Here is a 15,577-nt window from a genome sequence, read left to right as displayed (position 1 = left end):
GATGACCCGRCCCGTCTCTGTGTTTGCTGAATTGCGTCGTGCGGCGAAAGCAGAGGACGTTGCAGGAAGGGCTTCCGAGAGCTTTCTGCCGGCGGGCACTCCTCCTCGTTGGGAAGTTAAACTYGTGTCTGCAAACAGATACAAGAGCCACAGATGAAGTTACTGACTGCCTTTCTCTTTCTTTTCTTTTTTTACTTCCGTTTAGGTGTGACGAATACAACCCTGGTGTGAAGCCCTGACCTGAAGCCCGGGGAGAGCATCCTGAGATCCTTCTTGCTGTGGTTTCTGCTTTCATCACAGGACGTAGCTTAGCGCAGAGGTACAGCTACGGGAGACAAACCGTGCCTTTAGCAGATCCAAATTGCCCTTTTGGCATCTTGAAATCCTCTTACAGACAAGGCGGCGTTCGTTCAGACACACACGTGCTGGGTGGTTGAGAACAAGCCTAGGCTTGAGCTACCTCCAAGAAGCCGCCGCGTTGAGCTACAGCTGCTTTTYCTATGCTGTGGTTAAACACCGAAGGAGAAAGCCGGCTTCTCCCCGCCGGGCAGAGCAGCATGACTCTTCAGTGGCCCTAATTTTAGCAGCGAGACTGTATGGCTCCAGCTATAGCCAACRATTTCTATGGCAGCCCTAGGTAAACTCGAAAAGAGAAGCAACAAACCMAGAGTGGAATATGAAAATAAGTAGCACTCCAGAAAATACTCTTTTAGATAACTATTTCTCCTCTATGCCCACATATTTTTAGCTTGAAACAGATTAATACAACTGAAGTTTATTAGGCCTTTTAAAATGCCTCCTTCCTCCCTTTTGCGTTGTAAAGCGTATTAAAACCATAGCAATATCAACYGCATATTTTTTTTCAAAAATGCACTGAGGGATATAGTTCCCAGTCTTGCCTGGATTTACACACAAGTTCTGTTCCCAACATTTAATTTATTCTGTACATGCATATATATCAGGCTCCTGTTATTCCATTTTCGTAAATGCATATATAAGTATCTATCAATCTATCTACCTATCTGTCTATATATCTGTTCTTCCTGCTTACAGATAATTTCTAGGTGTGGAAATTCTTACTGCCACGGGGGGAAAAGAAAGGGAATTAATGACAAACACGCTGCTTTTTCTCCTCCTCCTTTTAAATTAATAGCAAAAAAAAAAAAAAAAAGGTAGTCAAACAAGCATAATATCTCTAGCTGTACAGGACTGTTTTCTAAAAATTTATGATGGACTTTTAAAGAACAAGCCAACAGCCACAGATAACTTTCTGTTTCTATCCATTCTTTTTTTCTCTTCACTTTTTTCACATCACTTTGTAATCCAGCTAACATTAAAAATCTGTTGCATCAGTTGGCTGGCAGCTGTCAGAAGCATTAAATGCCAAAATACTAGGCTGGGTGGCGGGGCCGGTTCCCGCCCTCTCCGTTAGCTCTCTGAGACAGCGTGATGCTGTTTGCCCGCTCCTCCGCGGGGTTTTGATCGGCGGCGGTGGGTTGCTGGCGGGCAGCGTTTCCCGGGAGGTTTGCTCACGCAGCTCGCGGCTGGCTCGGCGGCGGTGGGGACGCTGCGCGGTGTTAGTTTGRGGAAGAGCGAAGATTACAGAAGGCGCAAGGTGATGGGCAGTAAACGCGAGAGCTGCTGCCGAAACCCCTCTGGAGGCAGCGCAGCTGGCTTCCGCGGAGCCGAGCCGTTCTCCGAGGGGCGCGCGCCCGGCGCGGGGCACGAGGCGGTTTGCTCGGAGCGGTTTGCTCTCGCCAAAACTCTCCACCTGGCAGCACCTGYTGCCATGCCATTTCAGTTCGTTTTGGTCCGTAATAGCTTTTTCTCAAAGAAACCGAGAAAGAGAACAGAAAGGCAGATTGGATTAATTAAAAAAGAAAGTGATTAGAGAGCCCCCCCTCCACCACCGCCCCTCCACGAAGCTGCTCTGGCAGGAGAGCTGCGCGGCGTCACCCAGCGGCGTTACGGTGGGGGCGTTCAGGGCCCCGTTACCAGCTAACGACGGCAGCGTTGTCCCGCTAAAAACTGCGTCAGGAATAATGTCGTGCTCCTCGGCGATGCAGACGCTGGACGGCCTCGCAGCACGTACCTGCAGAGGAAGCACTGCGCAGCTCCTCCGCTGAAGCTGCTGAACCGCAACCACACGTGCTCTGACGATGGGCGTCCCGGCCACCACTGCCGTTTCAACCCAGGTCCTTGGGCGGCCAGAAGCATCTGACGGATACTACGCAGGGAAAATGCAACTGTGGCATCTCCCAGCAGCAGAAGCAAGCAACGTGGGGGACTTCAGGGAAGGTCTTCCTCGCGTCAGGGAATGAGAAGAGATTCAGTTCACAGAACAGGGAACACTTCTCTAAGATGAGCCTTCTGAGTGGAAGGTGGAACTGGCACAACTTTATCAAGAAATGTAAGGAAAACCCAAAGGAAAACCTGATTTTGAAGGTACGTTAATAGGGCAGTCTACAACCACCTGAAATTCCCCCACTGACTGCTGTAGTACCTGCAGTCATGCTACCTTAAAGGTAAGGATAAGGAGGATCGAGAGGGTTTCGGGAGAAGACCCATGAATACATTTGAGAATTGATCCCATTCAGGATTGTACAGACAGTGAGCTACAATTATGAACGTCAGAAAAACTTGCAGGACAGAGACTGGCAATAGCTGCTAATTAAAGTAAAACTCTGCATCCTGCTATTCCAAACATATTTTCAGTAGATAAGATTAAAAAATTAGCCAAAAATGAGCAGTAAGCATACCAAAGTGAGAGGTCRGTTCACCTAGAGCGTGTCTGGATGTTTTCTTACATTAGGAAGAGCCGCTTTGGCCAGAGATGAACAGTCACCTGACTGATGTGAAAAACCATTCACCATCCACAATCTTTTACGGAAGATCTGAAAAGTGGGAGGGAGCACATGGGACTGCAGGAGCTCATGGGACTGCAGGCCTGGGAGAAGCAGGCGCTTTGATGTCCTAACAGATAGATAAGGGAAATCCTGAAACCACAGCTGAAGAAAGTACAGAATTACCAGTTCTTTCCCTGCTCTGAAGAAAACCTGGAGAAGCAGAGAAATTAGGGAAAAGCCTACACAGCAGGACAKCTGACCACGGGAAGGTAAGAAGAGGCACCGCTGACTAACACCCAGAAYGCGTGGGGCACCTTCTTTGCAAACCAGCGCACTTCCAGCTGCTCCCAAGTGAGACCTGGCTTCTCTTGGGGCTGCCCTTACAGGCTCCGTGAGTCACTGTGCTAGAGCAGTGCAAGATGTGGGGTGACGGAAGGCGTACCAGGCTGGTGCGCTCACATGATCACTGCAAATGGGTAGAAAGCGCTAGAGACACTTCCCATACTTGCTTTGATATAAGGTGAGGTGAGAGAAGACCAAGAACACCCCGAGTACAATAAGCTGAGTCTCAGGAAATGCCTCTCAGGAACTGGAGATCATGATGGCTAGTAAGTTAGACAGGAATAGTAAAACCAAGTGTTTTGCAAATAAAGACATGCAAGCCAATCTCTTTCCCAAACCAYTGGCAAGATAGATGCCAGGGTCAACATCCCCTTATTCACCTAAGGATATTTAGGGAGTTGCTTTGAAGGATAGTTTTAAAGGCATGCAAGGCATGCTTTTTTTGTTGTTATTAAATAGTTCTTAATTGCACCCAGAATAAAAAGCAAAGATGAAGGGGCTTCCTTTCAAATCCAGAACAATCACAAGCTTTAGTTGTAGCCCTAAAAAAAACGCACACAAGCAACAGGGATTTATTTTCATCTTTAATAKAAATTTATTCACTACAAAGAAAGCAATGGTGTCAAAAAAGCAACATTTGCGGTATGAGAAACATGTTTCTCATTTCTCAAGTGCAAGCTAAAATACGTGCTGACAGTTTAAGCAATGCAGAGTGCAAGATTAGTCACCGTTGTGCTATTCACAGAAGTTACTCTCTTCACTGCTTGTTAGGTAATTTGATAGAATAAGAGCATAAGAAAATTTGAAAAACAAAACATCTTTTTTGGCTATGAGAAAGCAGCTAGCAATCACTACATGATTGTGGCTCAAACCTAACTGTAGCATTATATTTATCCTGGAAGGAAAACTTCACAATGTACAAATTAAAGTTCAGAAAAAAGTATTTAACAGTTAATTTACTTAGAATTTAACTTTTGATGTAACCAGCTTTTAAGCATTCCAGGATTCACACCTTAAGATTATGGCAGAGAAAGAACTCAGTGTAAGCTCCTGTAAACTCATGGTAAGACAGTATTTACGGTTCCACATTACAGTATTTTTGATGAAATCAAAATTGTTAAGATGTAACAGAATATTTATTGTAATCTTAAATATTTATACAGTTAAGCAGCAGGATTTTTGTGGATGTTATAATGAGTTTCACTGTTTTTCATTTGTTCTTGCAGCATCAAGGCTTCAGGCTTCCAAAATACAACAGCAGAACATGCTGGTTCTCTTTGGTGGCACAGAGTATACAAACAGTATTTCTCCATTCCCAGAAGGGGGAAGGAAAAAAAAGTGAAAAGCCAAACTGCAGTTTTGCTGTGGGAGGTAATTTTTTGTATTAATTTATTCTCACTGTCTACCCTTCATYGTTGATTTACATGAAAACTGATCTAGTACTTTGAAAAAAACCTGACACCCTCAAATTCCAGCAGCACATCTTCAGGCACCAGCTGAACAGTTTGTATTTTGATGTTGATTGGCATCCAGAATTTGGATTCCCCAGACACTGGGGACAAACACTGATGTACTAGAGTGAGCAGAGCACAAGGCCACCGAGATTACTGCACCAGATTATGTACAAAGAAAACCTGAGAGAGCTGGGTCTGTCTTCAGAGAAGGCTTTGGGAAGATCTTACTGTTGCCTTCATTTAAGGGGARGCTGTAGAGAAGACAGAGCCAGACACTTCTTGCAGGTGTAATGATAGGATGAGAGGCACTGGATACAGATTGGAACACAGGCAATTCCAGTTAGCTACAAGGAAACATTTTTTTCACCTTGAAAATGGTCAAATACTGGCCCAGGCAGTCAAGAGAGGTCGTGTAATGCCATCCTCTGAGCAAAATTCAACTGCACAACAACAGTGATAGACTAGACAACCTCTGAAAGTCTCTTCTTAAATCATTCTATGAACTTTGTGCCAGTGGCACACRCTGGTCAGTCATAAGCCTACATACAGAGTTTTTTTGTTTTGTTTTTTAAATTCACCTGCTAATTCCTTAATTTTTAGATTTTCCTTTCGTTAAAACCAGAAATATACCCCAATATCAATGTAAGTCACAAATACGTATTTTTAAACTTAAGTGAGAATTGTGTACGTTGCTTTAAGTACCAACGGCATTTTATCTGGATTTTAACAYGCTAGTACACTAAGTGAGATGTGATCAGTAGCTGAACTTGAAGCTGCAGAGTATATACTCTAATGTAGCATTGTATTAAGGTATCAGCTGTTTTTTTTTTAAAGTGGTCAGTTACTGAAAACTGAATTTATRCACATCTAATAGAGTCAACCAAAATACCTGTACAACTTCAATGTGATACGCCCCATTTTATATAGCTCATTATGCTTTGAAGCGATTCCATTCATTATTAGTCAGAATTAATCTCCACAACAAGTTATGAACTTTTACATATATTAAAAGTAACATTGCATTCTGCTCTCAAAAGTACAAAAAAAATAACGCTTTAATTGGGAGCTAGCTCCTAAGCTCAGACTGAGCCTTATCAGGAAAGGTTTTTTGCACTTCCATATACAGTGCCTTCCACATCAAAAGCTCTTCAAAGTGCTCGGCAGAATGCATGAGYATTATCCCCACTTCCGTGGTGAGGAACCTAAGGCACAGAGGTCAAGTGATTTGCCTACAGTCACCCAGTGAGTGGTAGAATTAAAGAATTTGGGTTTTTAAGTTGTCCAGTCTAACCACCGCATCTCTTCACCTCTATACTAAGTGCAMTAGTTTAAACATTTCTCTGAGAAATGAAATTCTTACAGCATACAGTAAATAAAAGGGGCAAACCAGAGCCAGTCAAAGGCTGCAACAATTCCAACCAAAAGCATAAACAAATCTGGTATTCAGTAAATCAAAATGCACTTAAGGGAATGGTCACATTGGAAGTTACAYATTAACCTTGAGAGAGAAAGCTCATTAAATGTAAGACATAATGGTGTCATCTTTGCAAAAAATACTGATTATCTGAGGCCTGACTGCAGTTCAGGTAATGCTGATTCCATCAGAGAAGTTATGCTTCCTCATCAGCAGATATCCTAAACACTTAAACACTTAAAGTGGCAAAGCACACTTCCCTGGAGATGCACACTGAAATGCAGTAGGGGGCCAAATATCTGTTCAGTAGACATAAATTTTATGAGGCACAAAAAAGGTATTAATCACATGTGAGGTATGGACTAACTAGTGGAGAAATGCCTATCAGGAATAATAAAAGTCTAAAATAAATAATATTAAGAAAACTGAATGCCATCCATCAAAAAAAAACAGCAAGAAATGCATCTTCACACAGATGATGCTGTACAAAAGGAAGTGTGATACATGTAATCACTGCCTGGATGAGAAGTATGCTATAGCCTAGCCCTCCTGATGGCAAATAAGCATTTCAAAAAGCTTGGTCTTGAATAGGATGCTCATGAGATGACTCATTTACTGACAGCAATTGCTGATGGGAGTCAGAAAYGCGTACATTTTGGTTCTGTTCATCACTGATTTGATGTGAAGAAACTGTATCTTGTCTAGAGTGAGATTGTTGACTTGATTCCTGAGTCAGCTGCATGTGCTGAGCTGGTTGCGAAGATCCTGCTAAGTGGATTTCTTCATTTTGTCCTTGATGAGCATGGAGATGTTCCAGTGCTTCCTTGGAAAGAGTGATAACATGCATTTGTTCAGGCTGGGCAGTCTCAATTTGATTTGCCATCACATTGATACTTTGGATTTGTTCAGCGTGATCCTGCTGAGCTGAAAGCAACAAGTTCTGCAACTGCTGTGGTGGCTGAGCAAGCAGTGTGAGATTAGCAGCCTGCTCTGTTGTCATATTTGGAGCATTTTCCGTCGTAACGATACTAATACCTTGACTATGACTAGGCATGAAGTTTATATTATGTACTGCATCTGTAACCAGTAGCTGAATCTCCTGCCCTCCAGAGGTGGAAAGTTGATACTGCTGCAGCTGAAGAATGTTTCTCACCTCTTCTGAGTTAGTGTTGCTGCTTGGAGCGTTGCTCGCCTCCTGAAACTGCTTCTCCTTGCTGTGAATTTTCAAATGAGACTTCAGATTGTCCAGACGGGCAAACTGCAAACTACATTCTGGGCAGGAGAAAGGCTTTTTGCCTGTATGTAAGATACAGTGTCTTCTTTTAGCACTGGAATCAGAGAAGGACTTTCCGCATATACCACAAGAATATGGCTTTTCTCCTCTGAAAAAGAATAATTTGATCTCATTAAAAGAATCGCTTTGAAAGTACTGCTTTTCTCAACTTACTATACACTAAAAGACTTAAACGTTTATTTTCGGTATCACAAGCACTTAAAATGGATACATTAAAATGTTTTCTATTTGACCTTCTCAATATTTCTATTTGATATTCAAGAATTGCACAACAATATTTTCATTAGTATGTACTCAAGAGCTACCAAGATAACAGAACTGCCTCCCTGTGGTCATACTGAAGGTACAAATTCTATGCTGCTAGATCTTGGCATGAGAAAATGGACAAAAGCATCCAAAAAGGTGGTAAAGATGCAAAAACTTACTTTATACAACTATAAACACTGATTATTTTAAAAATGTTAAGATTTTAAAATCAGCTAGTATTTTAAAAGAGAAGAAAACTGACATAAGTCTCTACATCTTAACTTGATGTCTGTCTCTAGAGGACAAGGTATTTTATTGGAACTATTTTCTTTTATGTAAGATTTACAACAGTATTTCTTTGATTTCAGATCTGTTATGACTTTATACATCAGGTTGACATGAGTAAAATTAACTAATGAAGTTAAAGACACGAGAGACTACATGAAAACTCTCCAATAACCTTTTTACACCGTAGCTGATCTGCTGCTGTCAAACAAAAACTTATAGTAAAATTTTCTCTTAAATAATACAGCAGTAAGTATATTGTCATTAATGAATAGATACAATACACAAAAAGGGAAGAACCTTTTAATGTCTTGAATTAAAAGACACACTAATACTTAATGCTACTTAATATATTTTTTTAAGATATGTGAAAGCACCACGAGCATAAGTTTTGCTCATCAAACTCTTTACATTTTTTAATCAGTTCCAAAATACTAAACTAAAATAGATTAAACAAAGATTTAAGTCAATCCATCTATATCAATCCATCAAACCATTCTATAATTGAACAACCACCACATACATACGCCAGAATACAAGTTACATACTCTACCTGTGAATTCTAATGTGAGTCTGAAGAGAACTTTTAGCTGTGAATGATTTGCCACAAATTTCACAAGTAAATGGCTTCTCGCCTGACAAAAAGAAGTTTGTCATCACTTGTTATATAGCATTTTTCATCAATTTATTCAAAAACATTTTACAATGAAATATTATTAGACCTAGAATCATCATATTTTGAATCTCTTTATTCTATCCATAAAAACACGTTATGCCTCTTATGCTTAAATCTCTGTACACACTATCAAGTGTAAATGCCAGTCAAATCCTCATGCTTCTGTCATGGGTCAATACGAATTTCTGAAATTGAAGGAATTCACTAGTTAAATGAAGGTATAAAATTTTAAAGGCATATTTCTGATGACTGTTCCCTTTGAAGATCAAGAATTAGGTGATCCACGCCCTCAGAGCAGTAAAAGACATGCCTGTGACACAGGTGCAGAGGCCTCAAGCTGGCTGCACATGGAACAGACAAGTTTGAAAAGGGCTGACGCTGAACTAGTAGACATTAACACCAGGCTCATGTTCAGCATCACGCAGATGAGTCAGCTCGTATTTCCAAATCTGAAAAGTGAATAAACTATCTTGACAGGCTGACTAGCTTCCTGTAAGGATATCACAGGCCTAGAGTGGAGCCTATGCATGAGGAAACACCAGCGTGGTAAAAATTAACTTATGGTGAGTCATCAGAAGTTGGATAAATTGGGTTTTTACTACACTCTTGTGCCTAAGTAGAAGCAGAGTGACTACATTAAACAACAAAAAGGTACACAAATTAATACACACTAAAAGGTAGCAAACTAAAAACAACAACAACAAAAAAAAAAAAACTAAAAAAACCACACAAAGCTTAATTCATATCATAACATTTTTCCGGTTGTATTCAGTGTCTTTAAGACACTAAATACGAGAATCCAAATCACCACTGTGGTAATTCACACTGTTCAAGCGCACTGAAACTAACAGAGGATAAGGCAATAGCCAATTTCCAGAGAATTTTCACATTTAGCATAGAATAGAATTGCAATGCTTAGGAGTTTTTATATGGCTTTGGGGGACAAGGAGGAAGTACCTGAGAATCATAGGCAAATTTGTTGAAAGGCACCTCCAGTCCAGCCTCCTGCTGAAAACAGGGCTAACTTCAAAGCTAGATTGTATTCACGTGACACACAAGATTACAGAACTGTTGCCAAAGCAGGCAATACCATCAATGTCAACATTCCCCCCAACCCAAACTCCTCAGAACTTTATTTCTCAAGGTTTGAGAAGGGACAAATCAAAAGGTATTTCTGCACTGACAATACTGCTACCTGGCCTGTCTTTTCTGGAAGCAAGTAATGTTGTGATTCTGTTTGTGCTAGAACTCATCTTCTGAGTCTATCTGTTTTTACAACTTACCTTGCTACTATACTTCCTCCTCTCATTTCCCAGTACCATACTCACTTTCCACTATGTTTACAGAACTATAGCAGAATTACATATACAGAATTACTGTGCGTGTCAATACACACTATGTCCTCAAGAGAAAATACAATATTCACAGTTGTTGAAAGTAAATGCTACCCTGGATACATCAAAAAAATCTCCAAATCACAAGTCCTAAGCCTACCGTATCCTAGGGACTTTAAAGAAAATCATAAAAGCAAATATTGAAAAGTATCATGTTCAGCTATGTTATTTTCTCTAAGAACAYGAATAAGATGAACAAGATCATGTTGTGTATACTTTACTACAACTGAGCGCAACGTAATTAAGAATAATTTACTTTGGGGAGCAAACAATTGCCACTGCTTATATCTATTTTAAAAGGAGAAGTTATTTACAAATCCCTTACAAATTTGTCATTCAAAGCAAACTGCTTTAAGATGCCTATACTTAGTTATCATGACAGTGCAGATCTATTTATTTATTCCTGATATCCAGCCATTCAAGTCTCACTTTGCCCTAAGTCTCTTAAAACACCCTTGCATTAAATCATATTTCCCAGACAACCTCCTACCTACATCTGGTTTATTACAGCATAATAAAAATGTAAACCGAAATAGTACTTTTCAATATTGCTTTTATAAGCACCCATCCCTCACAGACAGGAGTGCCTAAATCATTTAGGACGTATACTTTCTGTAACTACTTACATCCCTTCAAGCCAATACACGCTGGATGTGGCTCTCCTGATGAAATTCTCCAGAATTTAATTACAGGAGAGCTAATTGGCAGTTTCTGCTGCAGACTTTCTAACAACAGAAAAAAACCCAGCTCTTCTTGTAATATACCTTGCTTGTGGGATGTTTTTAATATGAGCTTTTTGTGCTTATTATGTATTCTTGATGTCAAATCTCTTCACTAGAAATACATAAATCTCCATATACAAGTATAGCAGAAGCTCATCCGCCAGATATGAGGTCATACCCAACATATTGTTTTGTCTGTGTTATTTTAAGGAAAAAAAAAAAAGAAGAAGAAGAAGAGCAGCCACGATGGACAATATTACCTGTATGCGTTCTTAGATGTTTCTTTAACTGAGCTGCATCCATGAATTTGCGACGACACTGGTTACATTCCGGCAATGAATGGCCTTGTCGCAATAATAAAAAAAGTGTCAGTGCATAAATGATCCCCTGTATCTCTTCAGTGATCTTTGTTATAGCACTTTCCTGTAAAATAACCACTTTAATATAGAAAGAAAACAAAAGGTGATTCACTGTCTTCTCTCTATTTAAACTAGCAGAATTACTCAACCCCATTTCCCTATTTAATCCTATTAAGGGAAGAGAGAGTACTGACTCCTGCCCACCCCAAAACCCACTTGCTTTTGAAGCTTTGTAAATTCTCAGCTTCTCCACCATTTTCTTTGTGTATAATCTAACCTCTATCTTTCTAGCACAGAAGTGAGTAGGACACGTCTCACAGCTTGTTTGCTACTGCTAGTCCAAAACAGTGGAAAATTATGAGGCAATTTGCACAACAGGCAGTGGACATAATTGTTGTATAAAACTCCCAGCTTTTATATAAAATAATGAGCAAGACTAAAATAATCAAGTTGTTTTTCAAATACAATGTAATTCATATCACATCAACAGATATATTTAGAAAGACAGTAAACTGAAGAGGACTTTTTTTTTTTTTTAATAACTGTTCAGTGTTTTCTCCACTACTCCACTACTCATTGTTACACATCAGAGTAACAGAGTCTGAAGCGTATCATTGAAGACCATTCACAGCCTTAGTCAACTTTTACAAAGACAAATCAACACGGATAATCAGCCAGCTCTACAATCCAAGCTCATTATACCTGTATGTACTCGATAATGACTCTTGAGCTGTCTCTTTTGGCTGAAGTATTTCCCGCACTGATCGCATGTAAAAGCCTTCTGCCCTGTAAAGAAAAATCACTTATTAAAATACAAGCCACATCCAAAGCGAGCATAAAAATCACCACACATGAGAGAGATCATTAACACTGTTTTTTCAGAAATGCAAATATCTGGGGGTGAGAGGTTACCACATTTGCCTTGGAATATTTACCTGTATGTAAGCTCATATGCTCCAGGAGAGAATGTTTTGTTGTTAGAGCTTTACTGCAGACTGTGCACGTGTATGGCCGCTCTCCAGTGTGCATCCGTTCATGGACTTGAAGAGAGTGCTTCTGGGAAAAGCCTTTGCCACATTCACTGCACTTAAAAGGGCGCTCCCCTAAAAGCAAAAGATTTACAAATGTAAATATCAATGCATTATTTCCTCACTAGATATTTTAAGCTGATAGTGAGATGCATTGCAATGTGTTACATATTAAAAACTGACCTTTGAGTATTGAAAAGGAGAATTAAAAAACAGACAAGCTTCAGGTAGCAGTAAAATAATTATTTAAGGTGTTGTCATATAATTCAATGTTTTAATAGATCAATACTTAACTAAACTGCAATTAGGGTAAGATACAGAAAGTCTAGGAGCCCTGGTAGCAAGAAGAAAATAGTGAGCATGGTCTCAAGAGACCTGCAATACCTAATTTGTCTCCAGCAAGAACTGTCCAAAATAGCACACTGATCCAACAACCCACACTTAAAACAACTGGCTTGCATTTAGCAATAAGTTACTAAATCAAAAGAAGTAGTCTCTTAATGCCTACCTGTATGACTTCTTTGATGAATAGCTAAAAAGTGATTATATTTAAATACTTTGCCACAGTCTTTACAGCGAGCTTCAGAACCTGTACGCTTTTTTTTCCCATCAGTTCTCTTTGCCAGTCCTTTTTCATCGTCATCACCAAGAAGTTTGTAATCTTTTAGCTTGACTGATCTCTTTATTCTGCGTTTGCTGTAACGGCTCTGAGTGCTCTGTATTCCTTGCGATTTGGGATCATAATTCTCATCTTTCTCAGTTGACAGATCCACAGCGTCTTCTGAGCTGCACGCACGTTCTATTTCTTCTGCATCTTTCCTCACAGGCACCTGTTCACTGACAACTGTTTCTTCTGCTGCAATATCTTTTTTCATAAAATTTTGTTTATTTTGCATGGAATTATTCTCTCTCAGCTGCACATCTTCAGCAGAATTTGCTCCTGATTTTTCTTCTTGGGCATTCTTGACTTTCCTAGGTCTCCCTCGCTTTCGCTTTGGTGGATCTCCATTTTTCACATCATTTGCAATAATAGCTACTGAAGCTCCACTGCTAGATGGAGCAGGTAGTGCATTACTGGGGCTATGGCTGGCCTGATAGTCGGAGTAGGCCCATACCAAGTCATTCACTTTTAGAAGCTGTGCAGTAGCTAGAATTTGTTCTGTGCTTTTTTCACTGGCATGGAGATAACCAGTGTAGATAAATTCTAGCAGTGCTCCAAAAGTGTCTGCAACCATTCCCTCCAACATGTAAATTGACTGCCCTATTTCACCCTCATCTACAAACATCATTGAAAAGTATTCACTGCTGGCAGCGAGCAAAGCTTTATGGGCTCTGAACTGAACATTCTCCACTATCAGAGTAATGTCACAAAGAAAATCTTTCTTCCTTTGTTCTTCAAAATTAGCTAGAATGGTATCTTTGTGAGCTTTGGAGTGAATGACGACCAGTTTCTCAGATGCATCAGGAGCAGTTTCAGCCATTTTTATTGCAAATATGAAAGAAGGTACCTACAAGGATAGAATAGCTTTAATAAAGAAATATTTTAGAAGTCTGCATTATAGAACACCAAGTATTATTTCCTTTACAAGCTAATAAGAGTATAATAGTTTCTGAAGCAATTCTGAAGCCTCTGAACTATCTTTAAAAAGTTAACATTAATATTAATATAGATTATCTTCTCCAAGAAGTCTTTTTTACATCTTAAGCTATGGCTGTGGATAGTTTCTTCTCAGATTAGAACTAGTGCCAGCTATTTCATTTTTTTAGCTCTGATGCACTGTGAACTGTTCAGTAGCCAAAATGTCTGCTCTGTCTGAAACCCCTTCTTTTGCAACCAAAACAACTGAACAAAAAGAACTCTTTGTTCATAGCTCCTCTTTGAAGTGGAAATAAATAGAGAAAAATCAATCGCAGCTTCTCCGTAACAGGATGCCACATTTCAGATTATTCAGGGACAAAACCATGAAATCCTGGAATCAATGATTAAAAAAAAAAAAAAATCACTGATTTTGGCGTTGCAGGATTCCATGCCCTGTTTTATCCACTTCTATCTTTCTAAAAACTTCTCTTTCAGAACACTTACCTACTAATTCCTACCCTATAGATATGGGCAATAAAACCGGAAAAATAGCAGATCTGAGTTCCGTCTAAAATAGAGTTCACTATGCTAGCTATCAACCATCAGTTTGGCTTGTTAAAGTTCTTTTGTTGCAAATTCAGTCAAAAGAATTAACAAAAGAAAGAAACCAGCAATTTCATAACAATCTACCAGATAAAAATACTTTTGCTGTGTCTCCTCCATAGTATCTGTTTTGAGAGAATCAGCTGAGCCAAATCTAACACAGATTAGCTACCTGCCATCCTAAATGATAAAACTCTTATATTAAACATGTAACATAAATACAACAGACAGCAAGTACAATAGTTCTGACTGTGTGAAGGAAYGCTGTAAGAAACACCGCACACCGCAAGTAGATGATACCTAAACACTACTGAGGGGGCAACAAGTGATTCTTTAGCCCTTTCCAGCAGCTAAGAAGTACACGGTGGAGCTTTGGTGCTGGACTAACAGAAGAGCCATGCTGATCTGGGAGCTTTAGCTTTTGGAGGGTGCAGGCCTGCTGCTGCTGGAACACCCTAAACCAAGGCTGCAAGTGTCTCAGCCTTGAGGGACATAGTAGCTGTCTTTTTGTTTTGTTTGTTTTTTCACCTGCTTTGTGTCCCCACAAGGAAGCTGTATTCAGTCACACGATGCCATCGTTAACGCCCGGACCACAAAATCCCGAGCGGCGGGCTCACCCGGAAGGTATTCTCGAGTAAGGCTGCGCACGGCGGGGAGGCGCCCGCACGCCCGCGGGACACGCTCCAGCACACCTGGCGGGCTGTGCCGAGCGGCGACCACCAGCGCTTTCCGCCGCTGGCCCGAACAGCGCAGCGCAGCCCAGCTCCTGACCCGGCCCGACGCGGGGAGAGGGGCGGCGCGGGCAGGGACCCACTCGGCCCTGGCGAGGTTGGGGGGGGGGAACTCGGCGTTGCTAGGTAACGGAGGGGGGGGCGAGCGGCGTCACGCGAGGCGGCTCGGCCTGGGCTCCGCGCCACGGCGGGCCCGGCCGCGCTACCGCGCTCTTCCTCCGCCCCCAGGCCCCGCGGCGGCGCCCAAGGAGAGGCCGACGGGACGAGACGGAGCCGAGCCGAGCCGAGCCGAGCCGAGCCGGACCGGACCGGACCGGCTGGGCGGCCGGAACTCACCGCGCGAGCCGCGAGCCTCGCTCCGGAGACCGCCCCGGCGGTGCCGCGCTTCCTGCCCCGCGCGGGGCGCATGCGCCGTGACGCAGCACGCAGCGCCCCACCCACAGCCGGCCGCGGGGAGCCGCGCAAGCCCCGCCCCCTCTCCCCGGCAGGCCCCGCCCCCGCGCGTCAGTCCCCGCCCCTGGCGGCAGGCCACGCCCCTAGCGACAGCCCCCGCCCCCTGGCGACAGGCCACGCCCCCCGAGCGGCCGTGCTCTCTTTCGGGGAG

At 41.7% G+C, this 15,577-nt stretch overlaps 1 protein-coding gene across 4 annotated transcripts; it reads right to left on the bottom strand.

The window, feature by feature from the left end:
• Window positions 1–3,755: 3,755 nt before the first annotated feature.
• Window positions 3,756–15,360, bottom strand: ZBTB24 (zinc finger and BTB domain containing 24). Of its 4 annotated transcripts, none has more exons than XM_085306884.1 (7): window positions 15,310–15,360; window positions 12,569–13,568; window positions 11,968–12,135; window positions 11,735–11,818; window positions 10,934–11,110; window positions 8,435–8,516; window positions 3,756–7,438 (listed from the first exon to the last, which is right to left on the bottom strand). In XM_085306884.1, the coding sequence occupies exons 2-7, from the start codon at window positions 13,539–13,541 to the stop codon at window positions 6,625–6,627; spliced, it is 2,298 nt and encodes a 765-aa protein (XP_085163010.1). In that variant the 5' UTR covers window positions 13,542–13,568; window positions 15,310–15,360; the 3' UTR covers window positions 3,756–6,624. The 4 variants fall into 4 exon arrangements, with proteins under 4 accessions (XP_085163010.1, XP_085163013.1, XP_085163012.1 ...); XM_085306887.1 differs by having other exon boundaries at window positions 10,934–11,017; XM_085306886.1 differs by lacking the exon at window positions 15,310–15,360 and adding an exon at window positions 14,771–15,062 and having other exon boundaries at window positions 12,569–13,585.
• Window positions 15,361–15,577: the final 217 nt, after the last annotated feature.

The sequence above is a fragment of the Rhea americana genome, unplaced genomic scaffold (assembly GCF_003343005.1).
Source record: "Rhea americana isolate MKP2758 unplaced genomic scaffold, rheAme1 scaffold_25, whole genome shotgun sequence".
Lineage (NCBI taxonomy): Eukaryota > Metazoa > Chordata > Aves > Rheiformes > Rheidae > Rhea > Rhea americana.
The sequence above is the reverse complement of the archived record's forward strand: the minus strand, read 5'-3'. Positions and strand labels throughout refer to the sequence as shown.